The 22,359-nt window shown below is 46.8% G+C and overlaps 1 protein-coding gene across 4 annotated transcripts in view; it reads left to right on the top strand.

Moving 5' to 3' along the window:
- LOC146858944 (uncharacterized) overlaps window positions 1-22,359 on the top strand; it is a 165,602-nt gene that overhangs the window by 93,172 nt on the left and 50,071 nt on the right. For all 4 annotated transcript variants that reach the window (XM_085649589.1, XM_085649587.1, XM_085649588.1 and 1 more), the window contains exon 8: window positions 11,717-11,827. In XM_085649589.1, the coding sequence (XP_085505715.1) occupies window positions 11,717-11,827 (111 nt within the window). The remainder of the gene's footprint in view (window positions 1-11,716; window positions 11,828-22,359) is intronic.

The raw sequence follows: 22,359 nt of genomic DNA, 5'->3' as shown, positions 1-22,359 counted from the left end.
GGAGAATCTATGTAGCATTCTATGCTATAGAATAAGGCTTGTAATGGCATGTCTACAGCATTAAGGATTTCATGTGAACATAGTGTGTCCAATATGTGACTGAACAAACCATGATTATCGTCATACATGGAATGAGTAAATGGAAATAAACAGCAATGATGAACTTGATTAACTTTCGGCATCTTTGTTATGCACCTAACGCTGTGCGTCCGGAGTGGGGTGTTAATCCGCCCCATTTGTTCCAGTGATTTCACAATTACGTGGCAGGGCAGCCCACGATTCCGGGCTAGCACGCAAAACATAGTAAATATGAACGCTTTATGAAACATGGAAGGAAGGTGTGCACTCTGTCATCGTTTTTTGGGACGCAATATTACGAGCTCACTCCTAACTGAAATATATTTCAACCCTCTCTCTTTTCCACTGCCTCGAGTACTCAAAACATTCCATTTTCAAAACCATCTTCCAAGGAATCAGTTTTACTCCCCCGCTACACACACCTCTGTTCACTAAAACACAAAACACCCATGTATACGTCCCATATACCCTTGATTTTCAATCTACATCACATATGTCATAATGACACAATTGAGTGATACCATTTCAAAATGGAATTTACACAGGCTCCTCTCCACTGCCTTTCCCACTAATCCCTTGAATTTAAAATTTCATTTATATAACACTTGCTACCCCTGACGAGGAGTCGAAGTGGTTTTCGGCGAGTAGCACACTACTCGGGAGCCTAAAGTTAGTGGTCAATAGTTGGTGAATGGAATTAGTCTTGTGCTCTCAAAAAAACGATTCCATGCATGTTTACTCATTTCCTTGTTGTACATTAATGCCTTAGGTGGGATCATTAGAGGGGGTTGTGTGAGAAGCAAATGGCCGATGGAATAATTAGATATTGTTAGGTTGCAGGGATATGGTTTCAAATAAAGAGAGGTAAAGTTAAGCATCCAGTTTAGAGTAGTCTATATCTACAAGAGGCATGCAGAAGCTAGAAGGGCAGGAGAGGGGCATTCAAAATAAATATGGGAGAAAGAATGTAAAGCTTAAGTCAAGGTTATTTTTTCCTGCAGTGTTTTAGGAGTATAGCAGGGAGATTTTTACATAGCATGAAGTCTGTGCATATAAACCAGTAGAAACACATTTTAAGATTTACTGTAAAGGAATGTGTTTTAACAGCCTTCGTAGAGACACTTTAACTTTCAAGAGGTGGCAGATACTTGCTACGCTTCAATAAGCAGCCCCAGTGCTTGTTGACACCCTTTACCAGCGACCGTCAAGCAGTGACATTTAAGCATATCCCAGTACCCATAATTACTATTTGACTTCGACAATTCCATTGAGAAAGCTCTTGTGCACATCACCCCGTTGTAGTTGCGATATAAATATTACCAAACCCAGAAAACATACTTATGTGTACCTACTTCAGCAGTACATTTAATACTATGAAGTATTATTATAGCTTATGCATCCAAATCATGTTACAACACACCAACTACATGTTATGTGAGGTAAACACTTGCCAACCAAATACATAACACAGCATTTGATAAACATGTTGCAGCAATCCTCATTACTAAATATATGGTACATTTATTATTCATTACCTGGTTCGGAAGGGCATGGGAAAGTGCTACCCCTTGCCTACACCCTGATGAGCCCTGGATACCACAGACCAGACTCCACGTTGCTCAGAATGTATGGGTCTTGTGGTCTCACCATAAATCTCCAGCATTCATCTTGCCTCATAGTGGCGCACACATACACCTTGCAGGATATATTTGTATATGATATACTTATTGCGTATGACCCCAGTTGATGGTGCTGGTGAGCTTCTGGTCTCCTACTCAGTAGCTTTCCCAAAGACCATCTTCCCATTCGTGGTTTTCCTCACCTAAAAAACTCCCACCCACCACTTGATGCTATTTGCCATATCCAATTGATAAATTCAGCTGTCACTATTCTTATGCCTTCTGCCCTTTCACACATGGAAATGTGGAAACTCACAGTTTTGCTGCAAACTATGGCTCTATTAATTCTATTTCAAGTTAGCGCTGGCCCCTGATCACAGAGGTGCATCTCCCTTGTGCACTCTAAGAAATGGTATACAAAATTAGTTCCTCTCTCTTAGTTCATTTCAGTTCGGATTACCCTTCTTCAGGGGCTTTACAAGTGAAAAAGCTTCGTTCATGGAAGGACGCCGTAAAGTTAAACCGCATTTCAACTAACACATCCAATTGGCCGCACTCTGCTCGTCTTACCAGCAAGTTGCCCCAAGGAACTATGGTCCATGTAGTGGCGACGGCGAGTACGCCTGTGCCACAGTGTTAGAAGTAAGTAAGTGTCGCATTAGCCATCCCTGGACACGTGTTTCGAGGTAGTTGCCTCTCGTCAGCAGGGAGTAGGTGAGTGTAAGGGGGTGCCGCGTAGACTGCCAAAAACGTATTAACAGGTAACGTACCACTCATGGCGCGCAGGTGCTGGTCCAGGGCTCGTCAGCCCAATGGCTCAAGGGAGCCTCAATACAACACATCCAATTGGCCGCACTCTGCTCGTCTTACCAGCAAGCTGCCCCAAGGAACTATGGTCCATGTAGTGGCGACGGCGAGTACGCCTGTGCCACAGTGTTAGAAGTAAGTAAGTGTCGCATTAGCCATCCCTGGACACGTGTATCGAGGTAGTTGCCTCTCGTCAGCAGGGAGTAGGTGAGTGTAAGGGGGTGCCGCGTAGACTGCCAAAAACGTATTAACAGGTAACGTACCACTCATGGCGCGCAGGTGCTGGTCCAGGGCTCGTCAGCCCAATGGCTCAAGGGAGCCTCAATACAACACATCCAATTGGCCGCACTCTGCTCGTCTTACCAGCAAGTTGCCCCAAGGAACTATGGTCCATGTAGTGGCGACGGCGAGTACGCCTGTGCCACAGTGTTAGAAGTAAGTAAGTGTCGCATTAGCCATCCCTGGACACGTGTTTCGAGGTAGTTGCCTCTCGTCAGCAGGGAGTAGGTGAGTGTAAGGGGGTGCCGCGTAGACTGCCAAAAACGTATTAACAGGTAACGTACCACTCATGGCGCGCAGGTGCTGGTCCAGGGCTCGTCAGCCCAATGGCTCAAGGGAGCCTCAATGCAACACATCCAATTGGCCGCACTCTGCTCGTCTTACCAGCAAGTTGCCCCAAGGAACTATGGTCCATGTAGTGGCGACGGCGAGTACGCCTGTGCCACAGTGTTAGAAGTAAGTAAGTGTCGCATTAGCCATCCCTGGACACGTGTTTCGAGGTAGTTGCCTCTCGTCAGCAGGGAGTAGGTGAGTGTAAGGGGGTGCCGCGTAGACTGCCAAAAACGTATTAACAGGTAACGTACCACTCATGGCGCGCAGGTGCTGGTCCAGGGCTCGTCAGCCCAATGGCTCAAGGGAGCCTCAATACAACACATCCAATTGGCCGCACTCTGCTCGTCTTACCAGCAAGTTGCCCCAAGGAACTATGGTCCATGTCCATGTCCATGGTCCATGTAGTGGCGACGGCGAGTACGCCTGCGCCACAGTGTTAGAAGTAAGTAAGTGTCGCATTTCAACGAAGCTAAGCGTGTGTAGTCATCTCGTGAAGAGTAGACGCAATCTGCCCGAAATGCATTGGACATAGATAAACTTTTGTTCTTCACAAACCTTGTTATGAAGTAATAACAATCGCTATTAATGGATGAGAAAAAATGAAAAACATAAAATGCAACTACGAATGTCAAGTTTAATAAAGTTATATCAAATGAACTAAGAGAGAGGAACTCATTTTGGATACCGGTTTTTCGAGTGCACAAGGGAGACGCACCTCTGTGATCAGGGGCCAGCGCTAACTCGTAATCTGCATATTATCCTCGTACTCAGGAGGATTAACCCTACTGCAACACCTACTTTTTCCAACAACGTGGACATCATCAGCAACATATAAGGAGTGCGCCCAGCTGTCGAAAGTCCTAGTTATTACTATGTTCGAGGCATGTGGGCTGCTGAATTCATATCTGTGCATAGATCGCCGCCTAGTGTTGGGTCCGGATGATTGCACATTGTTGTCCTGGAAGAGTCTTCGAAGTATCACGAGATAGGTGGCTCCTCCCCTGGACTACAGTGCGCATGGGCATCCTCTCCATCCTTAGATTGTTTTTTTCCGCCATTGGGTTCGGATGTGCTTATCTTAGCTCAAGTTAGGAAAATTCAGTTTAGTTATCGTCGGTACTGTTCCCGTTCGGTATCGACTAGTTTCTTTAGTGCTTTAGCACCTTCTTCAAGCTTTCGGATCCGCTTGGTCCGAACATCGAACTTCGATCGACGATGGAATCGAGGACTCCCTTCAAAAGATGTCCTTTATGCCACGCGAAATATCCACACATCGACGTCCACCCGGTATGCAACAAATGTCTCTCACCGGATCACGATGAGTCGAAATGTATGGCCTGTGTCCGGTTCTGCTCGAAGAAGACTCTCCGGAATCAACGGGCGGCGAGATTGGAGGCGCAGCAATCGGCGCCTGCCCCGGCCAACATCTTTAGCACCGAAGACGAGGACGCCGAGAGCGTGGAAGACGTAGACTCCAGCCCCGCTTCCAAACACGACTCACGATCGGAAGACGACGATGAGGTGATCTTTCAGGGAGAAGAAGTCGTCGAAGAGGTAGGAGACTACGATGAGGCCCTTGGGGCCGAGGAAGATAGCTCCAGCGAAGAGCTAGGCCAACCCGTCGATACGGAGGCCGAAAAATAAGTCGTCATGAGGCTCGGGTCGAGGGATCGCCTTCGGGCCTTACCCAAGATCAATCTCACGGTTCTTCGGCCCCGCCTCCAGGCCCGGCCTCGAACATTTCGCAAGAGCCATTATTATCGAAGACGACTGGATTCCCTTCAGCGAAACCAAAACCATCCATCGCACCAGTTCCATCGAAACCGAAAGTGAAACTGGTTGTGATCGGCTCGAAGGCCTCGAAGCCCTTCACTCCTCCAACGCCGGCAAAGGTCATCGGCCCCGAACGCGCAAAAAGGGATTTCGGCGCCGAGCTCACCGCAGCGGATACGGGTGCCGAGCCGAAGAAGAAGGCCCTCGGTCCCCACAAGGCGCCTCGGCCTCTGGCACCGAAGATTACGGCCCAAACCACCAAAGTCAAGGTGGCCACCCCGTCTGCGTCGACGTCGAAGACGGCGGCGCCTGCCAAGTCATTGACTCCAACGAGCGTCGATACCTCTCTTCGGATCGATGACCCCATGACTGCAAAGAAGTCGGATGCCGCTTCGACGCCTACCTCCAAGGTGCCGATCGGTTCCAAGGAGCCATCTGCGTTCACCGTGCAACAGGTCTCAGCATCGTTGCAACGCATCAGAGAGCGGGCAACCCTCCACTCTACGTCGGGTCCCGACACGCACAAGGCTGCGAAATCACACTCGGCGCCGGCCAACATCATGTTTGGGTTGCCGCCACCCACGGCGCCGAAAATGTTCGAGATTCGGACACGTGTCCGCCAAACACAGTCCCCATCCACTGGACAAACGGATTTCGAGCCTTCACAGGCACAATTTATCGACGCCAACACTGGTAGGTTGATGCTCCGCAAGCAGAAAATCACGCCAGAGAGGGGATTGGACTCCTACAAAATTCCTCTCAAACACAAATTGCCGGCAGGATCAGAGCCAGTGCTTCATGAACACTTTCAACCCTTCCATCAGGATCCACCGTCCTTTTCTCCTACGCCTTCAGAGGCAGACGCAGGAGAGGACTATGTAGGGGATGATACCACCTACCCTGGGGATACCGATCCTGATGATCACCTGCAAGACCCAGATCAGGCATGGGATGACCCCAACGACCAGGGTACCGCACCAGATACCCATGACACGCAGCTTTATAACATAAAGACATCTCCCACAGAGGACACTGCTGCCTTTAATGCCCTCATAGAACGGGCTGCTGCCAATCATGGAGTAGAACTCCATTCTGACACTGTCGAAGAAGACTTCTTGGTGGACACTTTCGCCTCTTCTGAAAAAACAGTCAAAACTCTGCCCATGTTAAAAGGAGTTCTAAAACCTGCAAAAGACATTTTTAAAGAAACAACCAGGGCACGGGTGCTGAACCCCAGGATCGAAAAGAAATACAAGCCTGCACCCGGAGACCCTATGTACATTAGGGGTCAGTTACCTTTAGACTCCATGGTTGTTGCTAATGCTCGCAAAAGAGCCCACTCACAAACAACGGGTGATGCTCCTCCCCCAGATAAGGAGTCCAAAGTGCTGGAGACATCAGGCAAACGGATTGCAGCGCAAGCAGCAAACATCTGGCGCATTGCCAACACACAGGCACTCCTGGCCCGTTATGATAGGTCCCACTACGACACACTAGAATCACTGCTACAACATTTGCCAGGTGAATATAAAGAGGCAGCGGAGCTCCTTATCAGAGAGGGACAACTCCTTACCAATGCATCCATCAAGTGCGCACTGGATGCAGCCGACACTGCGGCCAGGGCAATCAACACCAGCGTCATGTTGAGGAGGCACGCATGGTTGAGAATCTCAGGCTTCAAGCCTGAGATTCAGAACAATATCTTAAATCAACCGGTCAACCCAGACTATTTATTTGGCCCTGAAGTTGACACTGCCCTCGAGAAAATTAAAAGAGATACTGACACTGCGAAATCAATGGGGGCTCTGCAGACGCAGCAGTTTCGTAGTGGCTCCTTTCGTCGCCCCGGGAATAGAGGAGCAGCTAGAGGTCAGGGGTCACAGCAGCAGTACACTAAAGGGGGCACACAAAGTAACTATGATAAAACCACCAGAGGTGGATATCGTGGCTCCAGCACCAAAGGCAGAGGACGTGGGTACGGCAACACCAGGTCCTCCCCCAAAAACAAACAGTGACGCCCTCTCCCTGCCCCCCGACCACATAACACCTGTCGGGGGGAGACTCCAACAGTTCCTGTCAGCCTGGAAAACCATCACCACAGACAGGTGGGTCAGGGACATTATCCAGCACGGTTACTGTCTCGAGTTAACGTCCACTCCACCCAACATACCGCCAAAGCACCGTCCTATGTCCGTAGAGCACTTGGCATTATTGCAGCAGGAAGTGCTAAGTATGCTGCAAAAAGGTGCAATAGAGGTCGTGCCCGTCAACCAACAGGGGACAGGGGTGTACTCTCTGTACTTCTTAATCCCAAAAAAGGACGGTTCGCTCAGACCTATACTAGACCTGAGACCCCCTCAACCACTACATTCTCTCAGAGCATTTCCATATGCTCACGCTACAGCAGGTTCTGCCGCTACTCAGTCAGGGAGACTTCCTAGCCACACTGGACTTGAAAGATGCGTATTTCCACATACCCATACACCCATCACACAGGAAATATATCAGGTTCACTGTTCAGGGGCATCACTATCAGTTCAAAGTTCTCCCCTTCGGAGTAACAACAGCACCCAGGGTCTTTACCAAGTGCCTAGCAACTGTGGCTGCACATCTACGGAGACAACACATTCACGTCTTCCCTTACCTGGACGACTGGCTTGTTCAGGCAAAATCAGCCCAGCAATGTGCCAGCCACATGTCCCTCACCATTCACCTTCTTCACAATCTGGGATTCTCACTAAATTATCCAAAATCACATCTCCAGCCCGCACACGTACGACAGTACCTGGGCGCGACCATAAACACTCTGGCAGCCACAGCTCAGCCAAATTTAGTGAGGATCAACAGCATGCAACTGCTGATCTCCAAGTTCAAACCTCACCACTCCCTTCCTGCGCGAGTGTTCATGCAGTTGATAGGCATGATGGCCTCCTGCATTTTCATAGTCCCGCACGCGAGACTACATATGCGCCCGCTTCAGGAGTGCTTAGCACGTCAATGGAAGCAGGCTCACGGACAATTAAAAGACCTAGTGTTGGTGAGCGTTCGGGCATACAACTCTCTGCATTGGTGGAATCCACAAACCTTTGCAAGGGCCGACCGTTCCAAGAGCCTGTTCCACAAATAATACTGACGGCGGACGCCTCTCTCCAGGGTTGGGGAGCTCATGTACTCACTTACACAGTGCAGGGACTATGGACAACGCAACAAAAGAAGATGCACATCAACGTTCTGGAACTAATGGCAATCTTCCTAGCCATGAAGGCATTCAAAGTACACTTGTGCAACAAAGTCGTGTTGATCCGGACGGACAACATGACTGCCATGTACTACATACAGAAGCAGGGAGGAACACACTCTCCACAGTTGTCTCAACTGGCTCAGAGCATGTGGAAGTGGGCCATTCAGAGGAACATATTCCTCATGGCGGAACACCTCCCGGGCAAAGACAACCAGATGGCAGATCTGCTCAGCAGACACAGCCACCAGATGCACGAGTGGGAGCTACATCCGTCAGTACTCCAACCGTACTTCCAGCAGTGGGGTCATCCAGAGATAGACCTATTCGCCACACACGAAAACGCAAAATGCCAAAGCTTTGCCGCCAGGTTCCCACATCCGCAGTCACAGGGCAATGCGATATGGATGAACTGGTCCGGCAGATTTGCGTACGCTTTTCCCCCAGCGCCATTGATACCGCTAGTGGCACGCAAACTGCGACAACACTCACTAACACTCATCCTAGTTGCTTCCACATGGGCGCGACAACCATGGTACACCACCTTTCTAGAACTTTCCGTGGTGCCGCATCAAAGGCTGCGGATCAAACCCGCACTTTTAACGCAGAACCATGGCGAAATTCAGCACCCAGATCCGCAACAGCTGAACCTGGCAATCTGGCTCCTGAGGTCTTAGAGTTTGGCTACCTAAACCTGCTACCTGACTGTATGGATATCATCAAAGAAGCCAGGAGACCCACGACCAGAGCCTGCTATGCGGCTAAATGGAAGAGGTTTGTCATTTACTGCAACAACAATGACATTAACCCGCTGGACGCATCCATTCAAAACATCATCTGTTACCTTTTACACCTATACCGATGCAATCTGGCATACAACTCAATACGTATCCATTTAACCGCGATAGCGGCCTATCTTCAAAACAGGCAGCACCTCTCTTTATTCAGAGTGCCTGCCATCAAAGCCTTCTTGGAGGGACTCAAACGAGTAATTCCCCCAAGACACCCACCGGCACCGGTGTGGAACCTCAGTTTGGTCCTCACCAGATTAATGGGTCCACCCTTTGAACCTCTCCATTCATGTGAGATTCAATTCCTCACCTGGAAAGTAGCTTTCTTAGTGGCAATCACTTCGTTAAGAAGAGTTAGTGAACTCCAGGCACTAACCATTCAAGAGCCATTCATACAGGTTCACGCAAACAGGGTTGTACTACGTACCAACCCCAAATTCATGCCCAAAGTGATATCGCAGTTCCACATGAATCAAACTATTGAACTGCCTGTTTTCTTTCAAAATCCACAAAATGTCGCAGAGAGAATGCTCCATACACTAGATGTAAAGAGGGCCCTCATGTACTATATAGACAGAACTAAGGACTCTAGGAAAACAAAACAACTTTTCGTTGCCTTTTCTCCACAATACAAGGGCAACGCCATTTCCAAAGCAGGGATAGCCAGATGGATCGTTAAATGTATTCAAATTTGCTATCAAAAAGCTAAACGCACATTAACGATTCCCCCACGAGCCCACTCAACACGAAAGTTAGGGGCGTCCATGGCTTTCCTAGGAAACATCCCTTTACAGGAAATATGTAGAGCAGCCACATGGTCCACTATACATACATTTACCAAACACTACTGTGTAGATGTACACTCAAAACAGCAGGCAGCTGTAGGACAGGCTGTTCTCAAAACTCTTTTTCAGACTGCTGCAGCTGGCACGGGTAGCCGCCGCTAATGGAGGAACTGCTATGTATTCTATGCACAGATATGAATTCAGCAGCCCACATGCCTCGAACTGAATATGCTACTTACCAGTATGCATCTGTTCTTGGCATGTAGGGCTGCTGGCATTCATATCGCCCACCCTCCTCCCCGGCGCCTGTAGTGGCTGCAGCACTCAGAATTACTGTATAGCATGGTCATCACTTACTGTATCTACTCCATCACTGCCACAATGGCGAAAAACAATCTAAGGATGGAGAGGATGCCCATGCGCACTGTAGTCCAGGGGAGGAGCCACCTATCTCGTGATACTTCGAAGACTCTTCCAGGACAACAATGTGCAATCATCCGGACCCAACACTAGGCTGCGATCTATGCACAGACATGAATGTCAGCAGCCCTACATGCCAAGAACAGATGCATACTGGTAAGTAGCATATTCAATCTATTAATTCTATAACAGTCTAGCATCTCCCTCTTTCAAGCACTAGATACTACCTTATTTATGCTAGTAATGGAAAGTAGGGTGCAACATAGTTCCAGTCACAATCTCATAGGATGCCTTTGCCCTGATTTGAACTTAAAATTGCTAAATGTATTGGCAAACAGCCTGTTTCTAATGTCTAACTCATATTCTAGAAAGAGGGCTGCTGTAAATAATCAATTGAATGGAGTATTTCCCCCTATTTCTTACCTTTACGCATCTACCGTACTCGTGTGCCCTCCATTGCGCAAGAATATCATAAACAAAAGCAATCTACGTTAATTTATACCCACCGTTACAGTGTAAGGAGCTCTCTGATGACTGATTAGTGATTGGATATCATAATTTGTTTCATCATTGCTTCCTCATTCAAGTACTTTATCACAATTTCTTTGTCCTATCAATGCTTTGTTTTGAACTTTCTAATGACAATTATTCCAACTCATCACTTTAACATACCATCACTTTGACTCCATACACATAATCTTAATCTTAAACCTAGTTCTATACCCTTTGCCTAATTCAATTAAATGGAATTAAACAATATTAAAAAAACCTTATTTTCATCAGAATGCCAGCCCAAGCCCTGAACTGAATTACATTTTATTTAATCAGATTAATGCTAACCATAATAGCAACACTAAACTAAATTGTATTACATTTAAAAAAGAGGTAACCTAAGACTATCCATAAAATATGTTAAATTGATACTAACCTTAATCCTAATTTAAATTAAAGTAAATTAAACTTTTTTCCCTATCCCTACTAAACCGTGACCCTAATTAAATCAAGTCAAATGAATACTAAGAAAATTTGGCCAACGGCTAGAGCAGTTGACCTGGAAGCTGGGGAACCGGGTTCGAGTCTCTGCAGGAATGCTCAACATCCTGTGATTCTGGGGAAATCACTTTATCTCTCCGTGCCTAACACAATTAATGTTTCTGTCTGTAACGCAACTGTTGCTCATATAAAGCACTATGATACCCCTGGATCTAGTTTGCGCTATATAAAACTCCGCTCCCAAAAAATACCCATAACTTAAATAAAAAATTAGTTAATTTATATTATTTAAAGAAAATAAGTAACCTTACTCTAACCCTAAAGTTAAACTATACATACTGTAAGAGTTGAATTACTGATGCTTTTGTCCAAATTATAGTAAGCATCAGTTCAAGTGGTGGTGTAGTTTGATGGGAAAGCAGTAATGGCTAGATAAAGTAATGATTGGACACCCTGCTAAGCACAATCTTGTTTTGTTTTGGTATACACTCAGATTATACAAAAACAAAATGAGACAAAGGCTTGTTTTATTGTCATAACTGTGAAAGGGTTTCTTCACCTTGCAAATGTTCCAAATTTGTAAATGTGTTTACATACTAGGTCCTGGTGTTACACCTTCAGCTGCGTCCATTGGCATCAACGAGGAGGGAGAAACCTATCATCTAAGCTTCCAGGACTTTAAGAAAATAGGGAGTATTTGCAAGCCTGCAGGTGAGTGAACTTCAGCACTCCGTTAAGAATCTTATAAGTGGAATAACATACGCATATTTGATTTCTTTCTAATTTCTGTCCTGCATGTAGATCTTTAGCTAAAGCTCTTGATATTCAGTTCCTTAAGGCTGTCAAGAGCCACGAGGCAATAACAATGAGGTAATGTTTTGTAAGTCTGTGAATAAGAAAATTATAAATAGGAACTGTGCTGATCTTAGTGATCAAATTACATTAATAAATGAAATTGGAGGGTGAATAGGAATGTATTAGTATGAATGTTGTGCATGTTTTAACAATAAAATGTATCTTGAGAATTATTCATATTTATAATTCATTTCTGTCTGTAAGTATCTTATTCAAAATGAAAGACGGTCATTTTAGTTTGGTCCAGTTGAAGCACATTTGTTTCTGTTTCGAAAATTCAAATCTTTGTTAGAATAAACAACGTGATGGTACGTTTAGAACGTCTTTCAGAAACACATTATGCCGCATCAATTAAATATATACAAATGTTTCATATGTTCTATGACATTGTGCAATACAACGCTACCAAACATTTCATGATAAAATAATCCGTGCTTTGTTTACTGTTTAACAACACATTTTGTGTTTGATAGACACATGCAATATATTTTGAAACTCCATTATCCGTACAAAGAACCCTTTCACAATTATGTCTTTGCCGTATTTATCGCCTAATGTACTTTAGCAAAACATTGGTAATTACACTGTGAAAATAAAAAAATCCCAGGAGATTATTAGGTTAGTCTAGATTCAATAGTGATAAATTGTAAAATGTATTGCTATTAATTAACAGTTTTGTTTCTATATAGATATGGGTACCATTTGACAGTGTCTGAAAATATAATGCCTGCCTACAAAAGAAAACTTGTTTTCTTAGTTTCCACGTTCATTTACAAAAATAATCACTGAAGGAAAACACCTAGCCACACTTTGAGTAATGGCTACTGTTCAGTCCGTCATTTTAACTCTGACATCCAGAGTAACACATATAATTTTACATGTATCACAGTAAATGTACGTAGTCAATTCAAAGCGGAAGAGCATCTGTTGCTGGCACCTGTAACTCTTATCTTTTGTACTGAAAAAGAATTGATCCACTAAAGTGGTGAAGATACAGTGTGTGATTTATCTCTTAACTAGAAGGTACATCAGATTTTTTCTTTTCTTGGTTTCTATCGGTTATTTTTATCTCTTTGGTTAATGATGAAAGACTGGAGAATCATTGGGTCACCTCCTCGGGGTTAATGATCCCCAAAGTGGGAATGGTACTGTTAGAATCCGGGGTCTTTGGTTGGCGCAGGTATGTACTTGCGACAAGCAGGGACCCTTTCCTCTAAGTCAGGGCAAAGGATTACTCGTGAAAAATAACCCCTGCTCACCCTCTAGGTAACGTGGCGCGAGCAGTCAGGCTAGATTCCAGAGGGCATGAGGTTAAGCATTTAGGGTGCCCCACAATAACCACCAACCCACCACACAAAGACTCAAGACTGTATTTATAAAAATAAAGCTCTTTAAATAAAAGACTCTTCAAGCAGGCTTCAAAAATACAGTTCTTCACTTAAAAAGGGGGTTCCAGTTACTTATATCAATGTTCCATGAGGCCACAGTTCTTAACAGGCAATTCTAGCAGTAATGCAGACTTCTTGGGGTCTGTGCGCACCGTAGCGCTGAAGGTACGCTTCGTACCGGCGTCAGTACGCGCCGTACCTACTTCGGTACGCTTCGTACACCACCAGTACGGTTCTTTCGTCGTCGTACACTTCGTACACCACCAGTACGGGTCTTTCCTCGTCTCACGCTTCCCGCGTGAGCAAGCGGCTATATATTCACACTGTACGGGTCGTACAGGTGCAGGGACGCGCCTTACGGGCTTGGTGCGAACCGCGCAACGCCTCGCGCTTCCCGCATGAGTAGCGTAGTGGGACGACAGCCCAGTACGGACCGTACAAAGGAAAGTACGCGTCGTACAGGGGCGCTTGGGGCTCACAGTACCTTATTCTTGGGGGCAAAGTTCGTGGCGGCCTCAGCAGTCTTTAGAAGGTCGTCCCGTGTCGCGTTGCAGTCCCGCTTGGTCAGTGGACGGCGATGCTTCGTCAGGACGTCACGGCACACCTCGAGGTGGGAAGCAGGAGGGGCGGCTCGGGGGTGATTTTCAGCGCGCAGCGCTATCGGCATCGGCCAGAATCGGCGAACCAGTGTGTCGTCGGTCCTCGCAGTGGTCTCTACGGCCTGGGGTCGCAGAGGCTCGGCGCTTGGAGCCGGACAGTCTTTCCTTACGTTGCAAGCTCCGGCTCGAGGGGGCAGCAGTTTACTTTGCTCAGGCCAGGCAGGGCAGGCCTTCACGGTGCTCACAGCAGCACAATCGATCAGAGGTCACGTTGCTCGGCGAGATGGGGGCACACAGTTTCTCTGGGGTCAGCGTTTGCAATCCACCCACAGCAGCTTCCTTTCTTCCAGGGGGGGGGTAGCGCCCACTGTTCCTTGGGTGCAGTTCAGGGGGCAAGTTCACAAGCAAGCCCTTGGAGATTGTTCTTAAAGCACAAGTTGAAATAAAAGTCTTTCTCAGTCTTTTCCTCTCCTTCTGGCAGCAAGGCACCCACCACAGGCCAGTCACTCAGGCTTAGAGACATTACTCCTCCGTGCAGCTTTCCCAGGTCCTTCTCTTCGGGCAGAGGTTCTTCTTGGCATAAACAGGATCTGATTTCTTAGGAGCAGGGCTCCATCTTTTATACACAGTTTCTTTTGTTCTTTGTCGCCAGGGGGCCTGTGCCTGGCTCAGTCTGGTTTTGGAGCACTTTGTTGTGGTGACTCTGCTCTTTCCTTTCAGTGCACAGGGCAGAGACATCCAGCCGCTCCACAGGGGGCGGAGCCAGCATTGTGGTGGCAGAGCACAGGTCTATTCAGAGTCAAGGTGTACTCCTCCCACCCATCCTGGTGTAATCTCTCTACCCACCACCTGGCAGCCAGCCTGTCTCCTGGAATTCCCCAGCACTGCCCCTCACTTGAAACTAGGCAGCACATACACACAAAGCAGAGGCGGACTGAAATGGTTAAGCAAGTAAATACTAACTTTCTAAAAGTAGTATTTACAAACACAGGATATTAAAATAAACTTTACTAAAAGAAGTATTTTATTATTCTGAGTTCAGGCATACTAAACTTGACCTTCTACCATGCTCTCTGAGTCCGCTGGGATTATAGCGTGTAATAATTCCAGCTGCCCATTCTGGCCTATGGAGAGCAGGTAGCCTTCAATAGTGAAAAACGAAAATGGCTGTAATTCACTATTAGGACATGCCACACACATCAGGAAATGTCCTACCTTATGCCTACAATGCACCCTGCCCTTGGGCCTACCAGAGGGGTGACTAATATGTAGTTATGGGAAGGTTTGGGGACTGGCAAGTAGGTGCACTTGCGCAGTCAGCATGACAGTACCAGACTGCACGCAGGTTCTGCAGTGGCAGACCTTAGACACATTTTACTAGGCCGCTTCTGTGGGTGGCACAACCCGTGCTGCAAGCCCACCAGCAGCATTTGTATTTACAAGCCCTGGCACTCCTGGTGCACTTTACAAGGGGCTGATAGTAAACCAAATAAGCCAAACATGGAAACCAATCAACATCAACATTTTACCATAGGGAGAGCATATGCACCTTAGCACTGATCAGCAGTAGTAAGGTGCCCAGAGTCATAAAACAGCCAACACCAGGTCAGAAAAAATACAGGAGGAAGGCAAAAAGTTTAGGGATGACCCTGCAAAAAGGGCCAAGTCCAACACAACCCCCTTCCAGCCAAAACGCAGGGCAGACCAATCACCACCGTGATGGTCTTCCCTGCTTGGGGCGATAGAACAAGGACCTGGCCCGCAACTGCAGGGGCAGACTCCAGTTCTATGCCAATCTGAACCTATTGGACTTCCTCTGTCCATACTCTCAGAGCCCACCAAGCCAATCCATGGGGAACCCTTCTCCTCACCTGTGGACCCCACCTGTGCAGCACCTAACCTTAACTGGCCTACAGGTGTGTCCCAACAGACAGATAGCAAAATGCTGCAGTGGCCACTGACAGTAGTCAGGGATGAGACCCAGGCTGTATGCCTCTCAGGGTTCTCAAACCTCTGTGGCGCCAGGGAGCGGGGGGCAGTAGCCCCAGGTGCTTGGCAACCTTTGTCCATTCTCCCTCCTGTCAGGTCAGGTATGACATCCTGGCACTGACCCACCAGCCCCAGGACTGTATCCGGCGGCTGGACCAAAGACTGGGGTGGCCTCTCCCACACCCGGTCCTACTCCTTGGGGCTCTGTACCCTCCCACTTGGAGTGGTACCCCCTTCCAGAATTGCCTGGGCACCTGGGGCAGGTGTCCTGCGCAATTTGCCCATCAGTTCAGGGGTTCTATCATGCAACTGGGCGTCCAGGTCAGGGGGGACACCCTGAACCTGGCCCTCCAACCTAGGGTCTAAACCCTTCAGTTGAGCCGGAGTCAGAGGTGAGGACTCCCTCCCTCTGCACCCCCTTCCAGATGGCTGTACCCTCCCACCTGGAGTGGCACACCAAGAAGCAACCTGGGTCAGGACACTGATTACAGTTGTCCCACCCTCCAGGTCAGACAACACCTGACCCTGGCTTCTCATCCCTGGGACCAACCCATGTGGTTGAACGCTCGCCTGTCGCACCAGGACTTCCCGGGGAGCACGCATGCCCCCCCTGAGGGTGACACATAACTCATGTGTCGTGTGACAGTCTACCTGGCGATGATCTCCCGACCCCTGCATCGGACAGTGCCTGAAGATCCCCCAGGACAGAAGTGGTGTCACCATGGTCATTCACTGGTGGCGCAGCCCTTCTGGCTGGCCCCTGACCCACTGGTTTTCCCACTGGGGACTCCTTCCCCCTCTCACCCCTCAATCTGGACTTCTGCACCCTCCCAACTGGAGCGGTACTACCAGACACCAGAACTGAGGGAGACTTGCCTACAGACACTCCCCGTTCACCAGGCACTAGGGGATCCCGCACAACGGGCAGCCCCTCAGGACAGACTAGGCTCCCCACCTGGTGTTCCCTTAAAGAACCATCCAAGCTCTGAGACTGAGGTTGGGCACTACCGGGACATAACCCATTCTCACTCCTTCCCCTTAAAGACAGGACGTGAGGCCCTACACCCCTCTCACTACTACAGGACCTAGTTGGGCTACTCTGAGCCACTTCCACCACACTGGGTTTGAAGATACCTGAACCACTCCTCTTGGGATCACTCCCCAATGCCTTTCCAGACCCTCTGGACTCCACCAAAAGGTCTGCCTCCAATGTGAGCTCCCTGCGGTCAGAGAACTCACTCTCCAACAGGTGTTGGCATAGCTCTGGAAAACAGGGACTTACAATATGCTCTCCCACAATTGGATCACACAGCCCCCTAGCAGGGTTAACCAAACTATCCTTCACCTCACCATCCAGTGCCTCACACACGTACTCCACACCACTCTCCTGAGACTGGCAAGACAGTATCTGACTGTCTCTGTCACACAACCCACACTCTTCTGGGCGGTCTTCACACTCACATACCAGGACTTCAATTTTGGGGGAACCCCTCTCCCTGCACCCCTCATCTAGAATCAGTAGAGTGTCCCTCCCACCACTAGGACCATGAACCCCTACGCCAGTTACCCTATTCCCTTCAGGGATACTGCGCACTACTGGAGCTACCTCATGCCCTTGAACCTCCTGGTGTATTTTAACCCGCTCCTTCAAGTCAGGCGCCACATCGCTGGGTGTGCGTACTACTCTCTCAGCACTATAAAATTCAATATTGCTGCCACCATCTGAGCTGGATTCCTCCTCCCACTCAGCAAAGCTCAATCTCTGAGCTACGCACATTTCTTGTCGCTGGGCTGAGACACTCATGGCCTCAAGCCTCTCGAGCTCCATATCATATTTCCTCATTATCAAGTCATGCTCCATTTGCATTTTCCTTTCTTCCAGAGCCAGCTTTTTGCTTTCTAGCTCCATTTGGCTTTTTATTTCCAGCTCTGCCAACTTCCTTTCATGATCCCTGGTGACCTGTCTGTCTGCCAGCTCCTCTGGCGACAGGCCTCTGCCAAAACTATGAACGCTCTCTGCTGGTTTCAATGGTGTAACTTCCTCAGTTCCACCCCTTGATTCAATCCAGGCTGTCAGCGCCTTGTAGAGATCTGATTTGTTCTTGCATCCTGCATGTGGAACCTTTAGCTTCCTGCAGAAGTGCTTGAGTTCAGTTTTCTTATAGCTATCCAGTTTTGACTCATCCCTTTCAACTCCTACTGTTTCAGAGGTTTCAGAGGTCGATTTCTCAATGCTGTTTGGGCCAGGCATGACTCCAAACACAAGGGATCTTCTTTCTTGGCAAGCAAAAAATAAAAAGTTCTGTGGCTTAAGCTACTGGACTGTCCTCACTGTGCAATGGCTAGTAATCACTGCGCAGACACCAAAAATGCAAATCCGTAGATCCCACCGCTGCCACCAATGTTAGAATCCGGGGTCTCTGGTTGGCGCAGGTATGTACTTGCGACAAGCAGGGACCCTTTCCTCTAAGTCAGGGCAAAGGATTACTCGTGAAAAATAACCCCTGCTCACCCTCTAGGTAACGTGGCGCGAGCAGTCAGGCTAGATTCCAGAGGGCATGAGGTTAAGCATTTAAGGTGTCCCACAATAACCACCAACCCACCACACAGAGACTCAAGCCTGTATTTATAAAAATAAAGCTCTTTATATAAAAGACTCTTCAAGCAGGCTTCAAAAATACAGTTCTTCACTTAAAAAGGGTGTTCCAGTTACTTATATCAATGTTCCATGAGGCCACAGTTCTTAAAAGGCAATTCTAGCAGTAATGCAGACTTCTTGGGGTTTGTGCGTACCGTAGCGCTGAAGGTACGCTTCGTACCGGCGTCAGTATGTGCCGTACCTACTTCGGTACGCTTCGTACACCACCAGTACGGTTCTTTCGTCGTCGTACGCTTCGTACACCACCAGTACGGGTCTTTCCTCGTCTCACGCTTCCCGCGTGAGCAAGCAGCTATATATTCACACTGTACGGGCCGTACAGGTGCAGGGACGCGCCGTACGGGCTTGGTGGCGTGGTACCTGTTGGACTTGGTACCATTTGTGCAGACTTTCAATGCTGGTCATGAGAGAAGAGACACCAAGGATGAAGTTCCACTGCAGCAGAGGACAGCACTGCCGCTATTTGGCGGAATCTTAACCAAACTAATGTTACCTTAATCTGTACTATATTTTTCTCTGGAACATCCACTGCCTTCCTGTTCTTTGGTCTTGCCAACAGAGAGCGGTAGCTAACCGGGAAGATCTCGTCAAACAACATTCAACATACTGTATACACATCGCAAAGTGGGATTTTGGACTGTCATTTTCAACATTGACAACTGTCGTTCAGTGAGCTTGTTACATTGGCTTAGAGGGTTGTCCATCAGCGTTAGTATCAGCCCATTGCATATCGAAGATGTGAACACTTTTCAAAAGTAGTTCACACATGCAATGGCCGTACTTTTTTATTATTGTTTTGTTCAGGTGTGACCTCCCCTTAGGTTCAGTCTTTGTAAGCTCATCTAAAAATCACTCATCCAGGTCATTTCACTCCAGTAATTACCTCTGGTTGTAGTTCTGCATTCATGTTTTACTTGTTTTTGCATGTCAGAATATCAAATGCTGAAATGTTGTCTAAATACTGTGTCCTAAATATTGAATAGTAGACTTTCATCCCATTGGGTGTAGATTTGCAATTATTCATCCTACCAAGTCCATATTTGTGTAAATGATATTTAGGACACAGTAATTATGGCAAACAACATTCTTACAAAGATATTCTGGTACCATACTCCTTAGAGAGCCCTGTGGCTGAAAAGTGGTACCTGGCCGCTTGCTTTATGTGTAAGCTCTCGGCATGCTTCTTTTTATTTTTACTTTACCATTCCAACATGCATTTTAGCCATGTTGGAATGGTAAAGTCATGATATATGCGCATATGGGGACCATCATGGAATGGTTTACAAAATGGCCACTGTGTGCATATGCATTGCGGCAAATGCATGCCAAGGGTCGAGATAGGAGCACCAATCCAAACAAGTGTTATCAAAGCCAATAGGTCAGTGCTCATCTTTCACAGCAAGACCAATTGACTTTACCAGTGCTTGTTTATTTTATCCTAATGTGTTACATGGAGGGGAGGGTGCCGTTATGTAATTCTGCTAATGAAACAGCCACAATGCTGCAAAACAAGCAGTTTTTATTGGAAGAGTGGTATTGATTATATCCCTGTATTCAGGAGAAAATCATTTGATTTGACTATCAACTCTTTTCAACCTTTAGCAATTTGTTGCCCAAAGCACCAGCTGTTTTTTCTACGTAATCAAAATAGTATGCCTACCCTTTCTGTCGCTAACATTCCAGAAGGGAAACTAAGCACATTTTAACTTACTGCAAACTTCAAGATTACAATAAAAAAGCAGGTTCCAGCATGTCAAAATGGCCTAAAAAAGTCAAGAACTCCAAAAATTGTGCACAGGACTTCTGCCTGGTATTAATTTATAAACACAAGGTCCTCTTGTTTTTTTTTTTTTTAATGAGCCCTTGTTAGTATGCACTTTGTAGATTGCTTAACTAAAGGGAGTGCAGAGGAATGAGATATTTTGGTGCCATAAAATACAGCATACCATGCACACTAATGTAAGGCGCAACAACAAGAAGGACCAAAAACTTTAAACGTGTCCAATAAACATTCTAGATGGACATTACAGGGGTTGTTGAGCCCTGGGCACAGACACATAATTTGTTAATGCATATAAAATATAATGTGCCTCTAATTACACAACCTCTGTTGTGCACTTTACTGAGTGATTTTCGAATAGCCGTATTGGCATGGAGACAAACAGTCATTCGCAGCAGAAATGACAGACGTGTCCTCTGTGTATCCAGTTCCCAGCCCCCACCTCTGCCAGGGGGTTTAGAGTTAAGGTAGGTTCTATCATCACTGATTATGTAGGCTCCAAATTTTGAGTAAAAAGCCATTGAACATGTTGTCAAATGGTAAAAATGCAATCATGAGATGACAAAGCAATGACTCAGGTTAAACATATCTTAATGAAGACTCAAGCTTCATTTAGGAAAGCTGTCCCGAAGGTTACACATATCTTATACTCTCTAATATCAATCCACTCGATTGCTTAGCTCTCATATCCTAAGGCTTCAGAGATGTTTTCAGGTTATAGTAATAGAACAAGCACAGATTTTTTAGACAGCATAGCTGGTCCATACATCACCCACATCCTTCTAGCTTTGTACAGCAAGTAACTAAACTCTTACATGCTAGTGCTCAGTAAAATTATCCACCAGTTTGCACATCACTCAGGCTCCTGCCGCTGCCAACATGCTGTCCTTCAGGCTACAGATTTCTTTGAGACTTGAGTATCAGATAGCAACATTGTGCACCTAATTATACAGATGTTATGGGCTAAGATGGCCTGTCCAAACCACTTTCTAGTTGTCAATATTCAGCTGTCATGAGCTATATTGATGTTGTGATCTGTGTCCATAAGCTTAGGTAATAGCTGCCTCTGAAATGTGCTTTGTATATGGCGGAGGGACGTAGGCTTCCTTCCTCATGCAGTGTCCTAGTAAAACAAAAACAAATAATCCTACAGTTTCACCTGCAAAAAGGGCGGTATATGTAGCACCCTTCACATTTGCAAAGACCTTCCATAGAGCCCTCCCTCTTCTGCTGCTTGGCTGAGAGCACCTGTCGTTCACAACCATGCATTACTCCACTGATTCTATGTTTGTCCAGGACCTAAATTGGAAGCAGATGACCTCATGCGACTCCAATATTATTGGATGGGGTGGTGAAAAAATGTGTATTTGTTTGTTTTTCAGGGCCCTGGCATAATAAACCGTTCTTGGGAATGGTGAGCCCTAAAACTCATGGAGACCATAATGCTTACCTGTCATAAATTATTCACATATTTCATTAGTCCACATTTCAATTCTCTGGATGTTTCACCAATTTTTGTGAAAGAGCACCATATGCTGCCATGATTCTAAAATTAAATGTTCAGGGAGAAAGTGCCAGAATCCTTACTCACTTGCTTAGTCCAACTCAAGGAGGGTGTTTTTGCTTAAACTCTTTCAAAGTTAACCAGTTGCCACTAGTATGAAGTGATGTTCCTCCAGCAAGCATATTGTGAAATGGGGTAGCTTGCACTGCATTTTTACTCATGCCTAAAACCCATACATATTGCAGCAGCAGCCTTGAGAGAAATCTAATTTTGCCAAAACCCCAGTTCATCTATGTCTGACCCCAAAGCTGTCCTGTAGCTTACATGAGTTTGCAGGTTCTAGTCTATAACAGGGCTTTCCCTAGGGTCACAGAGATATTACTGGTTCGGGCATCTTCCAGCAAAGTTGTTCCATATGCTACAGAGATTTTACAGGCTCAGCCCTCCAGCAGCAGAGTTTTGCATGTGG

The sequence above is a fragment of the Triturus cristatus genome, chromosome 3_2 (genome assembly GCF_964204655.1).
Source record: "Triturus cristatus chromosome 3_2, aTriCri1.1, whole genome shotgun sequence".
NCBI lineage: Eukaryota > Metazoa > Chordata > Amphibia > Caudata > Salamandridae > Triturus > Triturus cristatus.
Note: the sequence above shows the minus strand (reverse complement) of the source record. Positions and strands in the feature narration are given on the sequence as shown.